General features: G+C 39.9%; 5 protein-coding genes across 28 annotated transcripts in view; 3 read left to right on the forward strand and 2 right to left on the reverse strand.

The window, feature by feature from the left end:
- LOC125895073 (uncharacterized) overlaps positions 1–5064 on the forward strand; it is a 52836-nt gene extending 47772 nt beyond the window's left edge. The window contains exon 7 of the mRNA XM_049586869.1: positions 4063–5064. Within this exon, the coding sequence (XP_049442826.1) occupies positions 4063–4197 (135 nt within the window). The 3' untranslated portion in view covers positions 4198–5064. The remainder of the gene's footprint in view (positions 1–4062) is intronic.
- LOC125895072 (uncharacterized) overlaps positions 1–20211 on the forward strand; it is a 157569-nt gene extending 137358 nt beyond the window's left edge. The window contains exon 8 of one of the 2 annotated variants that reach the window (XR_007450137.1): positions 20201–20211. The gene's annotated coding sequence lies outside the window, so the exon portion shown is untranslated. Of the gene's footprint in view, positions 1–4939; positions 5065–20200 lie in introns of those variants that run through there. The other variant, XR_007450138.1, reaches the window with a different exon arrangement.
- LOC125895062 (uncharacterized) overlaps positions 1–24610 on the reverse strand; it is a 196997-nt gene that overhangs the window by 134331 nt on the left and 38056 nt on the right. For 10 of the 22 annotated variants that reach the window (XR_007450136.1, XM_049586832.1, XM_049586831.1 and 7 more), the window contains exons 2-3: positions 8469–8813; positions 8032–8367 (exon numbers count right to left, since the gene is read on the reverse strand). Coding sequence is in view for 21 of the 22 variants with exons in the window: in XM_049586832.1 (XP_049442789.1) it covers positions 8032–8367; positions 8469–8813 (681 nt within the window). In the remaining variant the exon portion in view is untranslated. Of the gene's footprint in view, positions 1–8031; positions 8368–8468; positions 8814–21219; positions 21718–22038; positions 22089–23409; positions 23527–23826; positions 24163–24264; position 24610 lie in introns of those variants that run through there. The other 12 variants (XM_049586846.1, XM_049586847.1, XM_049586836.1 and 9 more) reach the window with 6 other exon arrangements.
- Positions 1–24610, reverse strand: part of LOC125895065 (uncharacterized) — a 170330-nt gene that overhangs the window by 134273 nt on the left and 11447 nt on the right. Inside the window, exon 1 of one of the 2 annotated variants that reach the window (XM_049586854.1) lies at positions 8927–9002. The exons of the other annotated variant lie outside the window; for it this stretch is intronic. Within the exon in view, the coding sequence (XP_049442811.1) occupies positions 8927–8969 (43 nt within the window). The 5' untranslated portion in view covers positions 8970–9002. Of the gene's footprint in view, positions 1–8926; positions 9003–24610 lie in introns of those variants that run through there. 2 annotated transcript variants of the gene reach the window in all.
- LOC125895081 (uncharacterized) overlaps positions 1–24610 on the forward strand; it is a 100389-nt gene that overhangs the window by 41559 nt on the left and 34220 nt on the right. The window contains exons 2-3 of the mRNA XM_049586879.1: positions 3179–3538; positions 3702–3830. Of these exons, the coding sequence (XP_049442836.1) occupies positions 3179–3538; positions 3702–3830 (489 nt within the window). The remainder of the gene's footprint in view (positions 1–3178; positions 3539–3701; positions 3831–24610) is intronic.

Consider the following 24610-nt stretch of genomic DNA (forward strand, 5'->3'; position numbering starts at 1 on the left):
TGCGACAGCCAGTTGTGATCAGCAAAGTCAGCCGGTGAGGATTTTAAAGAAAAGTTGAAAGGAATGTTTGTTTATTGACATGTATAGACATTACAATCTGCTCTCATTTTCAATTTTGCACTTTGTTTCCTCAGAGAATTGAGGAGTCTTTGGTTTATTGTACACCAAACTTTACCAGGAGGAACGCTGGCAGAGGAGGGAGAAGAAATCAAAGACAAGAAGAGACCATCTACACTGATGTCAGGGCTTTTATGATATATGATTAATCAAACAATGAATCCTCTTATTGAGGCTATTGTTATTTTTTTGCTTTAGCAGCACTGGTGTTTGCATTTCATCTAAAACATGATATATAACATTATATAACATCACATACATCACAACATGTATCATTGTGAATCCCATATCTAATAATTTTGTTTCAGTTTTTCTGCAGTTTATTGTTACATTTTTTAAAGAGGTGGTGATGCATCTGCCTAACGTGACTTTTTGAAAGATTCATCTTGAAAGAGTCGAGAGAAGAGTCAATTCTGTCTCTTTTCTCTGTGATACCATATAAGGTGATAGACTTCTTCCCCAGTTCCTCAGCTTTGCATCGCTGCAGTTCAAAATGTGAACATGCCTTGTGTCATTTTTAATAAATAAACATCCACATCTATAATGAACTCCTCTTTACTTTGTGTGTGTGTGTGTGTGTGTGTGTGTGTGTGTGTGTGTGTGTGTGTGTGTGTGTGTGTGTGTGTGTGTGCGCGTGCGTGCAGTGGCAGACTCAGGCTGTCTGAAGAACAAGGGCAGTAGAAGGAAGGAAAAAGTGTTGTGTGATGCATGTGTGGTTCCAAACCCTTTTCTAGAAGTACAGCATATATGGTTTTGCACTGCATGTTTTTTTTTACACACTGGGCCAGTGTAGAAGCACTTTATCATGTTTTATCTTCCACTGTGACTTTTCTGACTTGTATCTATGAAAAGTGTTGCTAGAGAGGTGTTTTCACATTCCTCTATTGAAGGTGGATTAGGTACGTCACTAATAAGAAAGTCCATCGCTGTCTAATAAAGGAAACACATACTGACATGTGAACAGACTCTGTGCGACACCAACTAAGAAACCTGAAACCTCCAGTGCAGAGCAGACTTGTCAGTCCAGAGAGCATAGTTAGCATTAGCAAAGTTTTGATAGCAAACATGGTAGAGTGTGCAGTTTTTGGATGTAAACAGGCTCTGGAGCGTCCTTCCACTTCCTACGAAACCTACCACAAGCAGCGTAGGTTGGGGGCGGCATGGCGAGATCCTGAACTTCACCAATAAGGGTCACAGATAGCAATTAATTTAATCAGGGCAAAAACAGTGATGCCACCAAACACAATAACAAGCTAGTCAGCATGCAGATTGAAATATCATGACAGATGTTGGATACATCGACAAAATTTTGTACAGACATTCATGGTCCCTGGGGATGTATGTGAATAAATCTGGTGATAATCTGACTTTTCATTTAGTGCAACCAGCAGGTTAACGCTTATGATGTTGTGTGAAATGTCCTGGGGACTAACAGATTGCCATGTCCACACAGTCACTTTCCCCACAGGACAAATTGTAATTAAATAAGCCAAAAAGCTGCCAGACTATTGACATCGCCCTCATCTTATAAAATGTTGGCATGCTGAAACACCCAATGGTGGTGGTGGTAAACATGTTATCATTCACAATGACTATGTTAGCATTGTCCAGTGAGATTCTGCTGTTGTCAGGACCCAGAATTTTTAAGGTCATCAGCTTTACTGTAGAAAATGGTGGTGAAAGATTTTTTACATCTCTTAATTTCTATAATTCTTTAACTGTATTGTGTTCTTTCTTAACCTAGCAGAAACTATCAGATAGGACGGGATGCCAGATTAGATTTTGGTGTAATATGAAACATTATAGTTTGCTTCTTAGTAGAATTATGTGCTGTTCTTCACTCTGCACACTGTCTCACCATGCAGGAATTACTGAACGGGCCCACAGGGCACAGGCCCAGGGGCCCAAAGTGTAAGGGTGGACCCCTGGCCCTCACCTGCAAAATGCCACTCAAATTTACACAAACTGACCCAAGACAGATTCATAATGACCACAAAAGATACAAAATTACCTCTAAAAGGCACAAACAACTACAAAGGGATATAAAACCACAAAAAGATTCATTATGACAACATAAAGATGCAGAAAATGACACAAAAAGAGGCTAAACTTTACCAGATATTACCCGTCTGTGTCTTGCTCCTACTGTCTGTTCCTGTCTGTGCCCAGGGGCCCACTGTCTGATTTAATGCAGGAGAAGTTATATCTCCTCAACAGCAAGCAGCTACAGACACCATGTCAACTGTTATTACCACATACAAACAAAAGTTCTTCACACAGAAATAGATTTCATCAACACAAAATCTCCCCAGAAACAAAAGTTCACTCTAAGACCAGTGTGGCAGGAAATGCACTTTAAGTCTAAGTTCTGTGATAACCAATCAGATGCATTTGAGAGTGTGACATACAGTATTGTGGTCATGTGACATCACCTCTTTAACCCACTGAAATACCAGCAAGTTTCCAAATCACAGACAGTGTCAAGATGATCCTGTTATGGGTTACACTGCTTGTTCTTCATCAAGGATGTGAGTGTGCTGTGTAATCTTAACTACATATTTTCTCATTTGAGTATCTGCATGCAAACTAGATGTATGGATGCTCATGTTATTACCTTTCTGCATCATATACTAATTGTCATTTTGTGTTTCATGTGTTGTATTTTCATTTAATCCAGATGCGCTGGTTCCAGTGACCACAGTTCAACTTGGTGAACCTGTGACTTTAACTTGTGTTTTGCCGAATGACAAGTTTAGCAATAAATTCCACTGGTACAAGCAGAGTGCAGAGACTCTGAAATTAATTGTGAGACTGCAGTAAACATGTAAACCCTGTGTGTATGGACCAGAGTTTTCTGCCGTGAGATTGGATGTAAACATTTCTAACAGTATTAGCAGTCTGACCATTTTGGAGGATGATTCAAGAAGATGAGGAATGTATCACTGCGCAGTCATGGAGTGGACTGAGATTACCTGGAGTGGCACCTATTTGTCATTAAAAGGTAATTATGTGATCTGTTTATGGCAATGTTTGGAATCACTTTAACCACTTAAACACACAGGAAACACTCAGAGGACATCAAACTATGCTGTTGTTCAGTGGCCGACAGTATCTGATCCAGTCCGTCCAGGAGCCTCGATGTCTCTCCAGTGTTCAGTCCTCTCTGACTCTGAGAATAAAATGTGTCCAGGAGATCACAGTGTGTTCTGGTTCAGAGCCGGATCAGATAAATCTCATCCAGACATCATCTACACTGATGGAAACAGACATGATGAATGTGACAGGAACTCTGACACTCAGAAGAGTTGTGTTTATCGCTTCTCTAAGAACGTCAGCTCCTCTGATGCTGGGACTTACTACTGTGCTGTGGCCACATGTGGACAGATATTATTTGGAGATGGAACTAAAGTGGAGATTGAAGGTAACTGTGTCATTGTTTTGTTCATTAAGAAATTTGCTTCTTTGAGTGCCAGACTGTCAAATGAGCCTTTTTTTATCATTTAAGTGGCAAAATTGTTTTGTTTTCTTTGGTGACAATAAACACCCATGAATTTAACACATTATATTTCCTTTTGATGTTTCAGGAACCAGTACGTGCTCACAGAATGCAGATGCACTTATTTTTCTGCTGTGTGCTGTCTTGGCTATAAGTCTGACTGTCATAGCTGTCCTCGTTTACACCATCAAGAAAAACACGTCTGATTGTGACGACGGTAATAGAAGTTATTAGTTAGCTCTCTATCCAACAATACTGTATAAAAACTACTGAATTTGTATTTATTATTATCTTTATGTTTTCTGTTTAATAATTTCAGCTGCTGTTGCCGTGCAGAGAAACCTTCATGGTCAGAAAAGTCAACAGGTAAAGAATGGAACGGTTCAGTAGGATCAACCTTATTGAAACAGTTATGGGTCTTTTTTTAACTTTGTCATGTATTTCCTCAGAGAGATGAGGACACACAGGTTTATTCTGCTGTCGTCTTCACCGTGATGAAAACTGGCAGTGGTGCAATAAAGGATTCAAGAGCAGCAGAGAGACAGAGGATCTATGCTGCTGTCAAGGCTTTTGGGTTGGATTAGTGAGGTCACAGGTCTGTTTGCCATCAGCTGGTACTGTGTGATCTAATTCATGTTGGTCTGTTATGAGCTGAAGGATTTTTTATATGTGGCTATTAGGTAATGATGTGCATGCAGGTGTCTGCAAGGGCCCGCTTTGGTCCATTTGGCTTTTGGCCTATGTGGGCATCTGTGTGCGGCCCATTTTTTGAGACCCCACCTTCAGAAAAAGCTGCGCATCCAGCATCTTTTTTCAAAGCACTCCAGCTTTTTAATGTGGCCACTCCGAGTGCTTCCAGTTTGAAACCTCAGAACTTCTCACAAAGATGCTGGTGACGTCACAGTCGTTCCTTTAGCAACTGTATGATATGTCAGTCAGAAACCATCACAGCAAAGACAGAACAGTCCATTTGTGGGAGCAGACGACCAGACGCTGAATGTTGCTGGTGAGTGTTGTGCTTTCATTAACGTACGCATTGTAAGCTTGTTGTTGAATGTGTAGTTAACCCTATGTTAAGGTATCATTACGTTAGCTACCAAGCTAATATTAGTGTCATGATCTTGTTGTCATAGAAACCTACCATGTGCAGCACATCATTAAAATAAGCGTTGGGAGTGAATGTGGCCATGTGGACGCTGGCCCTAAAGAAAGAAGCTAGGTGTCAGTTAACATGGACATTACTCAAATAAGTTTTTTTCTCTCAAAGTGGGAGTAACTGTAAATATGGAATTTTCCAATGGATTAGTGTTGGCACAGATATATTAGGTGGATCAGATCTGTTTTTGTTTTTGTTTATTTTTGTTATTGTTCTTGTGTAACTACTCTTGAACCTGATTTGTAACTCTGTTAAACTGTGTCAATAAATAAAACACACTGCTTTCTAACATCAATCTGTTGCTGCTGGTGTGATCTGTTACGGTGCAAAACAAGAGTTGGTCATCAAGAATCACTGAAATCAATCCAAAAGACACAAACAGAATTCATCAAGTTTCTAACCTTAACAACTTTACAGGTATACTGTCGTATTTGTGATGAATGAAGATGCAGTCAGTCTCATAAATATCTTATGCTCATATGAGACATGATGTATATAATAGAATCTGTACCAATGTTTTGACAAATATCATCTGTGTCAACAACAACAGAACAATACAGACACATTCTGCTGAAAGTCACAGCTAACATGGTGGCTGTCTGCCTTTACAGCAGCAGACACTCTGAGTCACTACAATCCTCTTTTCACTTTCCTTGTAGAAAACTCCAGTGCTGCATAGTTCACGGCCTCTTCTTCACCATCCTGCATAAAATGGAATAATATATTTGTGTGTTAATGACAAATATTTCAGAGATTAGAGCTGTAACATATAAACAAAGTGAGGTTATAATACTTTCTTTAATTTGACATTTCACAGTCACCACTAGAATATTTATATATCTTGACTCTATCCATATTTATCATGTAGTAACAGACATACATTATTATACATTTGTTGTATGTTCATTATGTTATATGTCTCTTGTACAACAGATCTGCTAAATTTAAACAGTTAAGAGCAGCAAAATATCACATGCCCACACAGGACAACACACTGTCACATATTTACCAGATGATTAGATTGATCCACAGTTAATCTGTCATGTCCAAGATGATGGGAAGCACTCGTGCTCTGTTAAAAAAAAAAATCATTCAGTGAGATTTTGTCTTCAATCACATTTTCAGTTTAAGTCTTTCCAGTTAAACACATTGACTCATGTACTGCGCTTAATACAGCTTCAGTGTTACAGTGACAAACACTGATTAACTCCACCAGAGCTCTCAGCAGTCGGCTGAAGCACTTTGCTTGAGGGCATCTGGAAAATGGCTCTGAAATTAAATGTTCAATACTTCCTGCTGCCACAGGATATTATGGTGGGACATAACTCAGAGGGACAATTAAAGTTACCAGCCAGTTTGCAAAATATTGTTTTAAATTCAAAAACATCACATACAGTGTAGTGACCTCAGGTTTATAATAACACTATGACAAGAAAAATCAAACCAGTGTCTAACCAGGAAAAGAGACTGAACCGACTGTTCCAATAGGTTGATTTCTTTTAAATAGAATACCTCTCCATACAGAGTATTAGGCCCAATTCTTGTTGGGATAGACGAAGTGTTAGAGCTACATGGACCTCAAAATGGAGGTTTTCAGAGACTCACTCCAAACTCAGTGTAAAATAATCATCAAGATGGCTGCAAGAGTAACAAAAGAAGCCCACAGTTTTTGCTTTTGCTTTGTTAATGAAGACCTAAAAATACGATAACCATCACATTATCTTAATTTAATGTTGTTTCAATGAATTATGGCCCTTTTCTTTATAACAAGCATGACAAAAGAAATCACTAGTCGCTAGCTAGCTAACGTTACATTATCACTGCTTTGTGCATGACAGTTTTGCATTTTGACATATTTCCATGTCACATTCCCCCCGTTTGATGGCATATGATGCCCAAAATAAAACTTAAGTCCATCAGAGGAGTTGCTGCACTTGTTAATGCTTCTCTAATATCAGTGCAGGCTGGCAGGGGAGGAGCACGGATTACTAATGAGTTAGCCTTCAGAGCACCGCTACTTTCCTGCTAATGAAGCAGTGTTCTTTTTTATGCCTCTGCACCGCTGTCAGCCGTGGCTGGAGGCATTATGTTCTCAGGTGGTCAGTCTGCCCGTCCATCCCATTCTCATGAACACCCTGAGGGAATCTTGCACAAACTTCCATTTGGACTCAGTCATGAACTGATTAGATTTTAGTGGTCAAAGGTCAAGGCCATTGTGACCTTGTCTGTATTATTCTTGAACACTCTCAAGAACACTTAGAGGGATTTTTTTCAAATGTTTACTTGGACTCAGCAATGAACTGATTAGATTTTAGTGGTCAAAGGTCAACTTCACTGTGACATCATGATGTCCTGGGAAAACATGGTCATCTTTCAACGTCATAACTCAGCAACAGAAGGGGAAACATTTGGTCAGATACTGAATTGGTGACACTAATCTTGGGTGTCCACCTTGAAACTGTGCTGATTGTATCGTCTTTGCCGCCATGGGGAAGATGTGTGTGAGGCATTCATGTTTTCACAGGCATGGATGTAAACTGTAACTGCAAATTGACTGGTTTTTAGGGGCATACAACTGTGATGCTGTAAGTCTAGTTATTTGATAACTTGTTTGATCAGTTAATAGCATGAAACTTAAGTAGTGAACAAACTGCGAGTGTTCTGACATCTGCAGAAGGCTACCTGTAGCCCACGCAAGATAAAGCAACACTGAAGAATACTGCATACTCGCAGTGCCTGGCAGCACTTATCATGTCCCTTTACATAAACCCCAGCACACAGATGATGTATCGGGATTGTTTCGCCCACTATACCCCTGGCTGCTCCTCAAAAGTTTTCACTGACCTGAAAGTAAAAATGGTGACCCTACCTTTGCAGTGTTCGCAAACTTTCCTTCGATTTCCGTGAGAAGATAAGGACGACAATCACAGTCACACAGCAGACCAACAGGACTCCAAGAGCAAGGACAACTGGTTCAAGTTCTGATCCTGAATCAAAGCATTGAGCATTATTTAATCAGTGACTTTTGGGAGTCAGTGGCACAGTGGCATTTGTCAGCAGGCACAACTGGTAAGTCAATGTTCAATTTACTATTTAGTCAGAAGTATCTGCTCTGTAAATGTAATGTGATACAGTAAGAAAAGAAACTAACAGACTCATAATCATTATATGTGACATACATTAAACATTAACATAATTTAACCAGGCTAAATGAATTCTTACAAGATGCACATTTGATTTAAATACAACTGTAAACACGTACTTGTTTCCACTTTAGTTCCTTCACCAAACAGGATCTCTCCACATGTGACCACAGCACAGTAGTAAGTCCCAGTATCAGAGGAGTTCTGTATAGTTTTGGACAGACTGTAGAAACAATTTCTCTCCTCTTGTTTGTCTCTGTCAGTGTAAATGATGCTTGCATGAGATTCTCCTGATCCAGATCTGAGCCAGTACACTCTGTCTTCACCTGGACACTCATCTTTGTTGGTTTTGTTCGTGGAAAGAAGTGAACACTGGAGATTCACTCTGTTGCCTGGCTGGACCGACTCAGTGTCCGGACTTTGTTTCACATGGAAACATTTCTGCTGATTACTATCTGCATGAGTCAGGAAAAGAAATATCAGAAGCACTTAATGATCTAAACTGTTTGTACGACATAAAAACTTGGCACAAACACTGAAAGTAAAAGATATTTACCGTTCACAGCCAAGAAGATGCCTTCGCTGAAACTCCATGAATACGCTGCTCCATAGTGACAGAAGTATGTTGCTTCATCCTCTTTGCTGACATTTGTGATGGTAAGAAGATACTGAGCAACTGCTTTTGTTGCTTTGAACCGTGGGTTGTCAAACTGTTCACTTACTGTTAACTGACCCTGAACTGCAGTTGCAACTGTTTGGACCATATATCCAAGAGACTGTTTGTACCAGTAAAAGAATTTGCCATCCTTCTCAGAAACTGGACACTGCAAAGTAACATTCCCTCCAAGTTCAACCACAGTCAGAGAGATCTGATGAGGAACCTCTGCAGCTTGAAGCAGAGCTGAAGAAAAGAGACAAACAGTAGCAGAATTACAACATGAGAGGACAAAGTCAAAAGGTAAAGTATTTGCCATTGACATCGTCTTTCTCTCTCTAGGTAAGAATTGCACTTACACCCTGTACTAAGAAGAATCAAAGCAGCCAGTCCTCCGATCATTGTGGTACAGCACCTTGGTCTTGCACTGCTGATGTCTTCCCACCCAAATGGAGATGTAGTCAAGAGGCAATCAAGGTTTACAAAGTAGACATCGCTGTGATTGGCTGAGCTGTGGAAAATGATCTCCCCCCTCCTTACAGTTAGCAAACATGTGATCTGTTTTCATTCGATGGGACGTCTACACGTTGTTGTTGTTGTTAAGGTTTCAAAGCAGTGTCTTTATTCTCACCACATGACTGAATTTATTGTTTCCGTAATTGCCAGTATTGTGCGTGTGGGTGTGTTTTGTGTGTACGTACTGTGAGAACAAGCACTGGAAGTCTTTCAGCAGCAACATCTGTCTAATTGACACACTGTATTTAAAGGTTGCAATGTGAGGCAATATTTTGATTGTGATCACTGTCATGTTTTAGCAGCACGCGCACAAGGTCGTACATGCACATGACGACACAATACACATTTTCTGACACATTCATGCCATTCTATTGGTCAACAGTTGGTGAAGGTTACATGCAGAGAAATGTAGCAATGCAGGAGGAAGACGTCTCTTAGCTAGCAAACACAGCTATAAACAATGAAGGTTCAAAGGTATTTATAAAAAATTGTTTCATATGTTTCATAAGAGAGTTACACCTCCAGGAAACACACAGTGTGTTTCTGTAAACATAACTGAATTTTTACAAGTAAATTCCACAGCCTGCCTTAATAGAAATAGAAAAGCAAATCTGTGGCTTCAATAGCAGCATGAGGCTGTACTTTCCTTTGCTTCTTGTGCTTGCTAAGCTACAGTAAGCTAAAGTCATCCTGGAGTTAGAGTGAAGCGTTTGATATTTGCTTAAATTTGAACATCCAAATCAACACAAAAATAATGTTTGATATAATATTGGCTACAGCGTAGGATGTAGCCTGCAGGTTTGATTGACACTTCCAGGGAAAGGTGAGAGGAAATGTGGCCAAAACCACAAAGAAAACCACAGAGATGTGAAAACTCACAGGTAAACATATGTGTGAGAGAAAGAGGGCTCTCTCTTTTTGTCCTAGACAAGTTTGTACATTTTGTATTTTACATGTTGTTTTGCTTTCTAAACACATCTGAAACTTAATTGCCCTCAACCCTATTCACAGAGAACCCCTCCCCCCACGCCTGTGTTTTATACGGCGCACACAGGATAAGAGAAGTCTGTATTTTACATTGACTTATGATTTATCCTCCGTATTTGATGCACAGTCATTTGTGACTGCACTCTACACAACAGTGTTAACCTCCTTTTTTCTTTTAACCGATTCTGTCACATCACAACATTATAGACCTGATTTCACAAGAGACATTTTGATTTTTTCATAGCAGGAGAAACACATGTGAAACCAGCATGGACCCTTTACAGATATTGTACATGTTACCATACATTTTTGCCATATGAACACTGAGAAAGAAAGTGTGTGTGTGTGTGTGTGTGTGTGTGTGTGTGTGTGTGTGTGTGTGTGTGTGTGGTGTTTCAAAAGTGAACTGCTGTGTATCTGTTCACCACAACTGGAAAATTTGTTGAAGCACGGCTGACAAATATATATTCTGATATTTTACTTTGAAGACACAATTAGTCCCAATAAGCTATAGTAATATTCTGACACACTAAATATGTCAGGGCATAACTACTGAAATGAATGAAGCCCTCCATCTCTCTGGTCTCACAGCACTTTGTAAAGACCCTGTGCATGTCAAGCAAAGCCACATGCAACAGCTACACTGACAGACACAGGCTGTGGTGGGCCGTTTCTCCTCCCTTTGACCAACCATCAAGGCTGTTTACTCAGAACAGACCTGACGATGGGCTTCAACAGGATGTGTAGTGAGAGGAGAGATACAAGAGGCTTCAGCAGCCTAACTTTAGTTTCACAGACTGAAACGATTGATTTACTTTTGCTTGTATGTTATTGTGCTCATTTAAAGAACAAATCATGTCCCTTTGTTTTGTGTTTTTAAAATGGACCCAAAAGCATCTGAAACTGTGTGGCAGATGAGCTTAAGCTTGTTTTTGATTTAATTTTAAATGTTAATATATTGATTGATTCGCCATTAACGTGGACAGGCTGTAAGTCCATCACTGAGCCAAGTGATGAACACTGGAACAGACTTTAGTGAGTAAACCTCTGAGTCAATTATCAGGGAAACTAAAGATCACACTTCAAACTCTGCTCTTGACAAAAACACCAGGGTGGGACCAGTGAGTGATTAACACCTCCTCCTTCTGACAGCCACCACCAATGACAAGCACCAAACCACTGAGAGTTTGATCAAAAAAAAAAAAAAGTGTGTGTGTGTTTGTGTCCAACCAGAGGCATTGTTAGGCCTGGGGAGTCTGAGGCTTCAGCCCTGAATGTTTCATGAATAGCCCAGATCTAAATAGGCTGTATATACAGTACAGGCCAAAAGTTTGGACGAACCTTCTCATTCAATGCGTTTTCTTTATTTTCATGACTATTTACATTGTAGATTCTCACTGAAGGCATCAAAACTATGAATGAACACATGTGGAGTTATGTACTTAACAAAAAAAGGTGAAATAACTGAAAACGTTTTATATTCTAGTTTCTTCAAAATAGCCACCCTTTGCTCTGATTACTGCTTTGCACACTCTTGGCATTCTCTCCATGAGCTTCAAGTAATCACTTTAATGTTGCAGCTGGTGAAGGTGGAGTTCATTTCAAATGCTTTAAATACTGCTGGGTGGAATAAAATATAAATTACCGTTTTTAACATCACAATTCATAATTTGTGAATAAAATGTTTAAACACCTTTCAGGGGTAAAAAAGATGCCAGAGTGCATCAAAAAGCATCAAAATAGAGCTGGTTCATAAAAGAAAAAAATCTTGGGGGCGGGTCCTAGAAACGATCCTGTGTCCAACCCTCCTGAACCCTTTACCTCCTCCTGTTAGTTGTTGTTTTATGAATGCTATTCCACTTTCCTTTTGACAGCAGCAGTAAAGCCCAGCGTCCTGAGGCTGAAACACAGAGTGAGAAAGGTAGAACAGCCTCTTTGTACTGACACCTTAGTTTGAAGCCCGACCACAACAATGCGGAAGTTTCCATGCATCGTTTATCTGTCAGTGGTGAATATAAATGTGTGTTTGTGTTTGTGTGTGAAAGTACAGAGTGTGTTTTGGCTCATTGTCAACAATATGTTGACCCTGATGAAAACCACAACCTGCTGGTCTGACAAATGCTGTGGCAGTTTCAGCCCTATAGATAGATGCGCTTTCTGTCTTTCTTTTCTTTCTCTGTATGTCTTTGTACTGGACTGCAGTTTATTCTGTTAATGTTATAGAGATGCTGTCATCCATACAGTTTGTTGACACAGGATTGTTTTACACATGTTAATCACCTTGTTAATCACTGGTGTATCTCATTAGTGGTTTTCTCCCAGGGTCACATGGCTTCTCTCCCTCAGATAAAAACATGTAGGTCAGAAACTCTGAATCAGCTCCAGGCGAATGTTCCTGTGACACTGTGAGAGTGTCGCTCTGCTGCTGTCTGTCAGCAGCTCTCTGAAAAGAAGTGAAGTGAGTATAGAGGATGGATGGTTTAACAGCCCTCCTCTGTACGCTGTGCTCTTCCTGCTGATGTGACTGACAGGCAGAGTGGGCGGGTCATCACTGATGATGTGGAGCATCTCAGTTGGTTGGCTTGCTCAGTATTTAAGATGGCTCCTCTGTCTTTGTCCCTGTGGCAAATGGCTGGATACGTCTTTTTATATGAGCTCAAATCAAAAGGCCTGTATTTTTACAGGTAGATTACATGTCATGCATTTATATTTCAAGATTTGTGGTATTAGTACTCTTTTTACAACAATTATTTGCTTTTGAAAAAAGTAACTGTAAATCTTCTTCTTCTTCTTCATTTGTTGAATAATTCAGTAAAATATGGCAGTAATGTAATGAGAGCAAATGACCAATGTCAAAACTAATCTAACACTAAGGAGTCATTGATTGTCGTTTTTGATTGTATTGAATTTATCTGCTAAATATGTGCACAAATACAGGCACTTAATTGCGTGAAGCACACTCATGGCTTGGATTGGCAGCAACTGTGGAGTAGGGCTGCCCCTGACTAAGAATTTTCCTCATCGGCCATTTAGAGCCATTAGTCAACTAGTCGCCCGCATGTTTACGACATTAATTTAATTCTTAAATGATATATTTTGGACGGGGCAACACAATGGTTTGAGTTGAAGGTGTGAGAAAGAATAGTATCAGTAACATTGTTAACACTGTGCTACATTACAGAGAAATACAAAACCGTACTAATGAACCTTCATTAATATAGGCCTATATTTTATCTACAAGTGCACGTCACACACTGAGCGAGCCGCCTGTTAATGACGCTGTGGGCTAATGGGCATGTAGCTACTTCCATGTTTCAGATGATACGTCATGTTTGTAGTCGACCAATGAAGATGAGTTTACATATCACCTTGGGTTTGTCCTTCACCTTCTCAAAATGATCCCACACTTTGGATTTCCTGCCCGACATGTTGTTAACTAGCCTGTGGAATAACCGCAGCTACCAGCCCTGGAAATTAGAGGTCGTACACATGCTTCGTCTTTAACTGCCTGGAAAATGCGAGGTCAGGCGCTGCGCGCTGCTCTTGTACCTTTTTTTTTTACCAGCTTTCAAGAGCACGGTGGCAGGTTCAGTCTGAGGTTGCTAAGTAACCTAAATAAGCATTGTATAGCCTATTTACCTGAAATCCTAAGTGCAGAGCTGATCTTCTTCCAGGTGCTGTTTATAAGTGTGTAGGCCTATCGTCAGTGGGACAGATGTAAAGCTCTGGGTAGCCCTGCACTAACATGATCAACTTTTCCATATTTATCAGACTGAATATTTACAGAAGAAGAGAAAGATATCTGTCAGCTGTGATTGGTTTGCAACGTGACTCCTATCTGACTGGTCCATCTACTACCCCTTTTCCACCAAAGCAGTTCCAGTGCTGGTTCGGGGCCAGTGCTGAATTTGGAACCGGTTTTCCTGTATCGACAGACAAAAGAACTGGCTCTGGACCAGAAAAAAACGGTTCCAGAGTGGCACCACTTTTTTGCTGGACTAGAAGAACGAACCACATATGTCACGGGGAAGGGGGCTGGGTTATTGAGACCAATAACAATAACTGAGACTGTGTGAAGCTAGGAGATAAGCAACAAGCTTAAAAAGTTAAAAAAAAAAAGATTACCGGGACCAAAAGAAGGACCTTGGCCAAAGTGGCAACGGGCAGTCAAGGAGAAATCCGCATTTCGATGTCCTGGACTCGGTCCTAGGTGACAGACCGGCATGCCAAGTGACCGGAGCTCTAAACTCAGCCACTGCAATGCTGGAGGTGATGGTGGACGAAAGTGTAACGCTGATGATTTGTGATGTCTGCTTGGGTTAATGTTAACTCATCAGCAGGTTAGCCTTGGTAACATTAGCTAACGTTAGCAAGTTATTTAGCCATTGGCTCAACTACCAGCCCCACTTTCAGTTGGCTAAACATTGTATAATGTGTAGTGGACAAGTCACTGTTTAAAGCGCTGTTTTTCATGTGGTCTATAGAGTTATCTGCCATCGAACAAGACGATGCTAACTTGGAGCTAACGTCGCCACTCCACTGCAGCTCGCCAACACCATCCAGCAGCTCAGGTCAAAGCCATCAGACCAGACCAGGTAAGAGTTGTTGTGCTGTTTATCCAATAGTTTGTCTCACCTGTCTTACGTAAAGTATGACTTGATAATATAAATATGTGCTGTGATAAATGAACAATCATTCATACACAATCCCCTACCACCCATGACTGCTGCCATTGACCCAGGGCAGCTACATACTCCAGTTAGCAATACTATGCACAATTGTCACTGTTACTTTTATACCCACATCCTCATTTCCATATGGTGTGAGGTCTGTATACTGTGTCTTAAGACTAGTGCTGATTGTTGAGCTGACATGATTTTTACATTGTACTGCTGAACCTGTGTTTATCTACTTATGACTTAATAAAAAACTTTTAAACTGATTCTTCTATTCTTGTACACAGGGAAGAAGAAGAGAGACAGCAACACAGAGCTGCTGGCATACCTGGAGACGGCAGACGAGACTCAGATAGCACACACACTGTACATCTGGCTGACGTTGGCCCGATGTATCAAGTTTAGATCATTAAGACGTAGCAGGGAGAGCGTTTGCTCATTGCCAAGACGTCGCTGAGACGTCGGCCTTTAATCAAAAATGACCACCATGCGACGTTCAGAAGCTGCGCTCAGTGGGCGCTCCTTCATTAATATTCATATGCTTTGTTAACTACGACCTTTAATCATTTAGGTCGGACCTTTCAAACTACAAAGATTTCACCATTCAATGTGAGAAATCAATGCTAACATTCAAAAATAGCTTGACTGTTACCATAGCCTATTTCGTGTGTAACTGTGCACAATGAAAAGACAAAAGTCAATTTGACAAACTTTATTTTCAAATTTCCACAAACAATATCTGATGGCCAATCCGCTTCTCCTGGCAGTCTGCAAGAGACAGAAAAGACGATGAGCACATAACTCAAGAAACAAATCCCAACTTCACCACTGTATTTATGTTTTTTTAGCATTTCGGCTGTCTTTTAGCCAGATTGAAGGCTTTGGGTCCGTCACTCTGCTTGACTGATAAATTGCCCATAAAATCACATTAACAACATACCGAAGGAATCCTTAAACTTCACTATTTGACCTCTGCGCTCCTCTCACCCACACTTGAGCACCCGTTCTGGGATACACAGTGTCGGCCCGCTTGGCCTGACCTCTGCAGTCCTCTCTGCTCCTCTCACCCACACTTGAGCACCCGTTCTGGGATACACAGTGTCGGCCCGTTCCGCCTTACCTCCACGCTCCTCTCCACTCCTCTCACCCACACTTGAGCACCCGTCCAGGGCCCCGGAGGTCAGGCTGGGGGGCCGCGCGACCATGGGTGGCAGCTCCGGGCACTTCCACTTTAACCCAAAACGAGTGCTCACGATAACCAGATGAGCAGATAACGTCAACTAGGGAAAATAAAATGAAAACACCACAGTTTTAGCCTGTTAGCTAACATGAGCTAAACCGCTAAACTAGCTAACAGCTAACGAAAGATAACGTTAGCTTGTGGGGACATGTGCTATATATACCCAGTCGTGCCTCGCCACTCACCAGGAACCTCTATTAACGGTCACAGAAGAATGATGCCCTGCTGCAGAAGCTGGAGACGGATACCAGTGCGTTTCTTGGACTGATGGGGCATGGTATCTGTGATGGAGGCCCAAGCCCAGAAATGAGCAGTTCTCTTTCATGGGAAGTTTTAGTTTTGCGCATTCACTGCACACTTGTCACTTTTATCATTAGCTTGTTTTTTGTATTTAAATAAATTTGTTTTCTAAAGAGACATGTCTGCGTCTGTACGTTTTCACTTAATGATGTACAATTTAATTGTGTAATAAGTTCAAGTAAAGCTAGTAAAAACAAGTCAAGAACTCAACAGGTTACCCATTTATGAAGATGCTGGTCATAGATGTCTTCAGTCACTGTGTTTATAAAGAAATGAGAACATGACAGCCACAATCATTTCTATGAATTTATTGAATTTCCACAGTCGACTGTGCACTGCTTAATCTGTAGTTGTAGGTGCATTGTTCAGGGGTCAATCTGCCAGTGTCCACAATGGGCTTCATGAGCCAGTTCTGCAAGGGGAAGGACAAAAATGTATAGGTAAATAAGTATGTTGAGTGGAGAGTGATCAATAATGAATATCCATCATGCTATTTAACCCTTATGCCTCATTTAATAAAGTTTTGCACATGAGTGTCTGTATATAAATGTGTGTATGTGCAGATACAAACAGGGTCTTGCAGATCTGCATTCATAGCATGTGAATGTGCTGTACATTTAATGTATGAGGAAATGTACAGCACATTTGAAGTGTAATATATAATTTTATTGAGTTTATAGAGTGCCGAAGTCACGCCCCTTCGGTAGAGCTCATGGGACCTTAGATCGGAAAAAAATATGAATGTCAGTGAATGGGGAGAGCAATATTATCTTTTGTTCCCGTTTGAGTTTCGACATGAAATCTAAATATGTTGTTAATGAATTTAAAACATAAATTTTAAGCTCAAGAAAGTCAAACTTTGTCGTAATACTGTTGAGATATAAGCTTTTTAATTAGAAAGACTCAAGAGTACACAAGAGGAGGTCGCATATGTGACGTCATAGCTTTCGCTCGCTTCCTGCAGCTTGGCCTCCCCGCTTAAATTCCACTGTTTTATGATTAATTGATTTATGATTGAAGATGTCTGTGTGTTTTGTGCCAGGTTGCAGTCACTCCAAGCTGCAGGAAGTGAGCGAAAGCTATGACGTCACATACGTGACCGCCTCCTGTGTAGTTTTTCTAATTACGTTTTTTTCAAAAGCTTATATCTCAACAGTTTTACCACAAAGTATGACTTTCTTGACCTTAAAATTTATGTTTTAAATTCATTAACGACATATTTGGATTTCATGTCACAACTCAAACGGGACCAAAAGATAATATTTCTCTCCTCATTCACTGCCATTCATATTTTTTCCGATCTAAGGTCCCATGAGCTTCACTGGAAAGGGCGTGACTTCGGCACTCTATTACGTTCTATTGATGCCATATGTATGAACGCAGCCAAAATTATCAAGAAAATTAAGTGACAAACCAAGAATGTTGTTAGTGAGGCATATGGGTTAAGAAAATGAGGTTAAACATAAACCACTGACTTGTATTTTCATACAGTTTGTTTACATGCATTTCAAATAGTAGGGTTCATTTCACAGAGCTAAGCATCCTCTTTTGTCCAGCTGAAACTACAATAAAGTAGCCCTCAGTTGTCTAAATAAGTACACATACACATTTGCGTTGTGAATTAGCTGTGCTCTGCCAGCTAACGTTATCTTACAAAAAAGGCTAACATAATCTCACATTCAATGTTAGTAAGAGACAAACCATGTTAGGTTATTACCTGTCTTCTGGAACGTAATCGCTGTCTATACAGCAGCACAAATACGATGTATCTGCTGTGTTTGGATAGTGACCAAAAGAATGAGATCACAGATACAAGCGGACGAAATAAATTTCCTCCGTGGGGTGGCTGGACTCAGCCTCGGAGATAGGGTAAGGAGCTCAGACATCTGGAGGGAGCTCAGAGTAGAGCTGCTGCTCCTTTGCGTTCAAAATGGTCAGTTGAAGTGGTTCAAGCATCTGATCAGGATGCCTCATGAGCGGATCCTGTTGAAGGTGTTTGGGGCACATCCCACTAGTAGAAGGCCCCGGGGCAGACCCAGAACACATTGGAGGAATTACATATCTCATCTGACCTGGGAACGCCATGGGGTCCTCCAGGAGGAGCTGGAAAGCGTTGCTGGGGAGAGGGATGTCTAGGTTGCTTTGCTTGGCCTGCTGCCCTGCAACCTGGCTTTGGATGAGTGGATGAAAATGGATGGATGGTATACATTTTTCTTTCTCTATTGTTACTCACTGCTCCAATATTATGTTTAGGATGCAAAGACAATCATGTCCATGTAGTTTGGAAGCCAAATCCTCTGGAATGATCATGTCTTTGAAACGACATCTGTTGAAGTTGGAGATGATGTGACTTTGAGTTGTATCCACCAGATTACTGAATACCAGGAAACTTTATTTTGGATCAGGCTTGTTTCTGGAAAAACACCTGAATTCTTGGGAGGAACATTTACCTTTGATTATGAAGATGTTAACAAGACTCCTCACATTACAGCAAAACAAGAGCCTGGATCATTTATTCTGCACATTCATGAGACAAAGCTGAGTGATACTGGACTTTACTACTGTTTAAAAGTAAATCTACTGGACATGACATTTTCCACAGGAGCACTTCTGAAAGTTAAAGGTAAATAAAATACAGCAGGCAGATGTTTCACATTCCTTAAAGAATAATAACCATGCTTAAATCTAACAACATGTATAACATCAGTTTACATAATTTAATTTTCCTACATGTATAAATCAGGATTGTACATGTTTTCTTAATTTATGAGAACAGTTTTATATATATAAATGTATATTGTGAGTAAAGCATGTCATTTTCCAGGACCAGAACCTGATATCACTGCTGTCACTCAAGATCCATCTGATCCAGTCCGTCCAGGAGACTCAGTGACTCTGCAGTGTTCAGTCCTCTCTGACTCTGAGAAGAAAACATGTCCAGAAGAACACAGAGTTTATTGGTTCAGAGCCGCATCAGATGAATCTCATCCCAGGTTTAACACTCATGGAAGCGGTGATGACTGTGAGAAGAGTCCTGACACTGGAAATTGAAGGTAATTATATCACTGACACACAGGTTTATTCTGCTGTTGTCTTCACCGTGATGATGATGATGGCAGTGGTGCAATAAAGGATTCAAGAGCAGCAGAGAGACAGAGGATCTACGCTGCTGTCAAGGCTTTTGGGTTGGATTAGTGAGGTCACAGGTTTGTTTGCCATCAGCTCGTACTGTGTGATCTGATTAATGTTGGTCTGTTTTGACCTAAAGTGTTTGTTATATGTGGCTTTTAGGTAATGCTGTAAATATTATATATCACTTTGAATTAAGTTTTGACACATCAAAAACTAGTTAGACTGGAATAGGTACTGAAATTATTTGAATGCGTGGTTGAAATTTTCCATCCATTGTTATTCCGTCTATCTTGTGTGTTATTTTCATTAAAGTTACCACCTGTATCTTAAATCTAGCTGGTACGCTGCTCTCACAGTGGTACTTCCTTCCTTCTCGTTATTTGCTGCAAATGTGCACAATAGGGTTTTAAATTAAGTTTTCAGTTTAAGTGGGAGTAATTTTAAATAGTAAAATTAATTTATGTCCCAGCTGTAAAGATGCTCTTTTGTCATAAAAAAGAAAAAAAGTTTATGTGATGGATAGTGAAATTTGTTGGAGTGAAAAACAACTGTAAAAAGTAAGTGGGGCTGCACCTGTCTGATCCACTAGATCAGCAGAGACACTGATATATTAGGTGGATCAGATATCAGGCAGGCATACAGATTTTAAAATTAGAGAAAAACAACAGTGACAGTGCTTTCCAATATCCATACTACCATGCTATTTATTAGTGTAAGCCACAAAGAGATTTAGTGTGTCCCAATACACAGTATGTCAAATGCAGTATGCCAAAAAATACCAGGATGTTGTGCTGCATCTGGTCGCATCTTGCAGAATGCAAGACAACACAGCTTTCTGGCTCTTTTGACCCACAATCCTCTCGGCAACCGAAGATATGTCACTTTGACTGAGCAGTAAATAGACGACAGCTCATTGACAAAAGCTGCAATGACAAGTGACAGCCCAATTAAGTGACTGATGATAGATGGTAATAATAAGAATAGGAATTGTTTAAGTGAATAAAATAATCATAAAGATAACCATCCAACAATACTGTTGTGAATATAACACTGCATTGTAGAATCTACAGTGTATGCAGTTATATCTTAAAAGTGAAAACTACATACATTGTAAAGTAACAACAGCAGACTTCTCCGGGTTGACTTTTATCTCAAGGTGATAACGTTAACATCTACTGCGTTCCAGGTCACATACTTTTTCCTGTTACTACAAATGTTTGTGCTGTGGAATGCAACAGATATATGAGCAAGAGGGACAAAGTTCAAGGCACAATGTTAGGATGAGGTAGTATGTCCCAGCTGGAAGTATATTCCATGCAACAGTATACTTCATAAGGTCAGCTGCAGTACGGACTGAAAGTAAAAATAAAAAGTCTGCAATTTGGAACAGAGACTGATTTTAGATAAGTATTATGTATCAGCCAGTACTCTTTATCATAACAGGTTTCAAGAGAGAAAAGAAAAAAATTGGTCAGGGGAGGGTAGGTTCATTGCATCATCGTGCATGACTCTTGTTTGGAAACAGACCATATGGCAATACACCTGTTGTAAGGAACTGTCTTAAGGATTTATGCATGTTGTTTTTTCTTTACTGTTGTGTTTTGTGGTGATGCAAACTGTCTGTGTGTTTTCCTCTGCTTAACTATTGCTGCTAATGTCATGTCTTAATATGCATAACACTTGACAGCATTTTCTGAAATTAGAGTTTCTAACCTTGACAACAGCATGTGTGTAGTTATCTAGAATGTTGTTGCTCTTTAAAGGAGACATCTCTACGAATGAAGTTCTTTTCAATGTGGGTTTCCCCTTTAATAGATAAATGCAGTTCATCAATCTGAGAGGAAAATATAAATCTCAATTTTTATGTAAAAAAACCAAACAAACAAACACGGGTCCACAAACATGTTGACAACATGCCCCTTACAGAAATGCTGGAATGTGTGCTGTGACAAAAATCTACAAAGCGACTGAAAATCTGAAGATCACCCACAAAATCAGCTGAGTGCAAAACTGTTTTTTTGTTTTTTGTTTTTTTAAATATACATATCCAAACAAACCACACATACAGTATTTACAAACACATTATTATACACAGCTGCTCCCTATCATTATTAAATGCCTGTCTATCTGAGGAGACTTGGGGACCTTTGTGTAGGCCCTCTGTCTAAAGAGAGGAACGTTGCTGGTTGTGATGATCTGCTCTAACAGCAGAGTACACACACACTGTGTATTCTTCTCTTTTCAAGTTCATTGTTGAGATATCCAGAACTGCAAAGTTCACTGCCTTTGCTTTGCCATCCTGCAAAAAAAAGTAATATTTGTGTGTTACTGATAGATGTTTCAGAGATTAGGGCTGGGACATAATGACTAAGTCTAGAATATAGATTGCTTTGCAGTCAGCTTAGCATACTCCCTTTTACACAATTACCCAGTCATCAGTATTATATTTATACCTCTTGACTTTATCTACATCTGTCATATAGTAAAATACAGTTTATTATATTATTGTTTAATGACAATACTGTATTATGTCTGTCTTGTCCAGATGATCTGATAAATAAAATATATAAAAATATAAAGATATAAACATAATGTGTCCAACACACTGCTTCATATTTACCAGATCAGTTGTCATGTCATGTCCAAGATGATGGGAAGTACTCATCTCTCCTGTCAAAAAGATAAACAAACAAAAATAAACATTGCCTTTAGAATATGTGTACATGTGTCACACATGGACACAAAGGAATGACCTACGGATTTTAATCACATTTTCAGTCTTTGCATTTACAGTTTAAGACATCACGTCTGTTAATGTGTGAAATAACTTCTGTATGACAGTAGGTGAAGTGTGTTGCTGAAGGGCAAATGAATCATAGTTTGCAATGACTTGTAGCATCTGAAATGAGATGTTCAGTGTTTCCTGCTGCAATGGGATATTGTAGTTTGACATACTCAGGAGGTATTGTATTTCTTTTCCAACATTCACTGGACAATAAAAGTTACTTGATAGTTTGCAAAATACAATTTTACATTGGAAACGTTAAGTACAGTGACTGTAACTTACCTCAGGTTACTATAATGACACATTATGACAAGAAAAAAGAAACCAACATCTCACCGGCACAAGAGGTTAAGCAGACTCCTCCAGTAGTCTGTGTATAGGTCTACAGAATATTTGGTCTGCTGCAGTGATGTTTTACTCAGGTAAAGTATTTAATTATTTACACTAGGCTTGGGTGCTATCAAGGTATTACGGTATACCGGGTTATTCAGAAATCCCACAGGTGTGATTTCCAATACCATTGGATATAAGGATGCTCCTTTTCCTATTACACTGATATGGAGATGCTGTATTGAGGATTGGTACTGTAGAGCACAGCAAGCGCCACCAGCGGTCAGTCTCTAGTTGAACAGGCAGCTATGTTGAGAAAGAAGGCGTCTGTCGTCGTCGGGTCCTCAAGAGGGGCACTTACTGATCATGATTATCTACTCATTTTCTGTGGGCCATAAGTAATTAAACCCAGCACGACATGTCTAAGTCGGCTAATTGCATATTAGAAGTAACATTGCAGGCTGGACGACATACATGAATCAATGACTTCTGTCACCAGAACCTCAGCTTTTAAGGTTTTTGTTTGTTTGCTTTGTTTTGTTTTAAACACAAATATCATCATATACCTTGTATCCTGGTGAAAGGTCAGGGAGGTATAAAGGTAAGAAAAAATGGATACTGTCCAAATCTTATTTCCACCATCATCATATTTTGTTAAATAGAAATAGAAATATACCGTATGCTGTCCTAATTAAGACACATGGATGGATTTTCTAGCATTCCATCATTTTCTACAGTTAACTTAAACAGTTGTGGAAACCACAGACTATCTGATCACCAGAAGCGCACATGATCTATTTCTAACGACAAAATACTTTGAGACATTCAGACCTCAAAAAGTGAAAATTAAATGAAAGTAAAAATTTGTGAACATACCTTTAAAACTTTTACAAACATTCCTTGAAATTCCGTAGAAAAAAAGGCCGCTAATCACAGTCACACAGCAGACCAGCAGTACTCCAAGAGCAAGGACAACTGCTTCCAGTTCTGATCCTAAATCACAAACATTTCCCAAGAGACATGAAGCATCATGAAATGATGGATTCTTGGGAGTTTTCATTAGTTATTGGAAACACAGTGGCATTTAGAAAACTAATATTTTCAGCAGGCACAACTGGTAAGTCAATGTTCAGTGTAAAATAAAAATATCTTCTGTGTAAATGTAACTTCATGCAGTAGGAAAAGAAACTAACAGATTGATAATCACCACATGTTTACATTAACACATTTTAACCAGGGTAAATAAATTTTCCAAGATGCACATTTGACTTAAATACGACTGTAAACACGTACTTGTTTCCACTTTAGTTCCTTCACCAAACAGGATCTCTCCACATGTGACCACAGCACAGTAGTAAGTCCCAGTATCAGAGGAGGTCTGTATAGTTTTGGACAGACTGTAGTCACAACTTCTCTCCTCTTGTTTGTCTCTGTCAGTGTAAATGATGCTTGGATGAGATTCTCCTGATCCAGATCTGAGCCAGTACACTCTGTCTTCACCTGGACACTCATCTCTGTTGGTTTTGTACGTGGAAAGAAGTGAACACTGGAGATTCACTCTGTCGCCTGGCTGGACCGACTCAGTGTCCGGACTTTGTTTCACATGGAAACATTTCTGCTGATTACTATCTGCATGAGTCAGGAAAAGAAATATCAGAAGTACTTAATGATCTAAACTGTTTGTACGACATAAAAACTTGGCACAAACACTGAAAGTAAAAGATATTTTACCGTTCACAGCCAAGAAGATGCCTTCGCTGAAACTCCATGAATACGGCACTCCATAGTGACAGAAGTATGTTGCTTCATCCTCTTTGCTGACATTTGTGATGGTAAGAAGATACTGAGCAACTCCTTTTGTTGCTTTGAACCGTGGGTTGTCAAACTGTTCACTTACTGTTAACTGACCCTGAACTGCAGTTGCAACTGTTTGGGCCATATATCCGAGAGACTGTTTGTACCAGTAAAAGAATTTGCCATCCTTCTCAGAAACTGGACACTGCAAAGTAACATTCCCTCCAAGTTCAACCACAGTCAGAGAGATCTGATGAGGAACCTCTGCAGATTGAAGCAGAGC

This window comes from Epinephelus fuscoguttatus, linkage group LG9 (assembly GCF_011397635.1).
Source record: "Epinephelus fuscoguttatus linkage group LG9, E.fuscoguttatus.final_Chr_v1".
NCBI classification, from domain to species: domain Eukaryota; kingdom Metazoa; phylum Chordata; class Actinopteri; order Perciformes; family Serranidae; genus Epinephelus; species Epinephelus fuscoguttatus.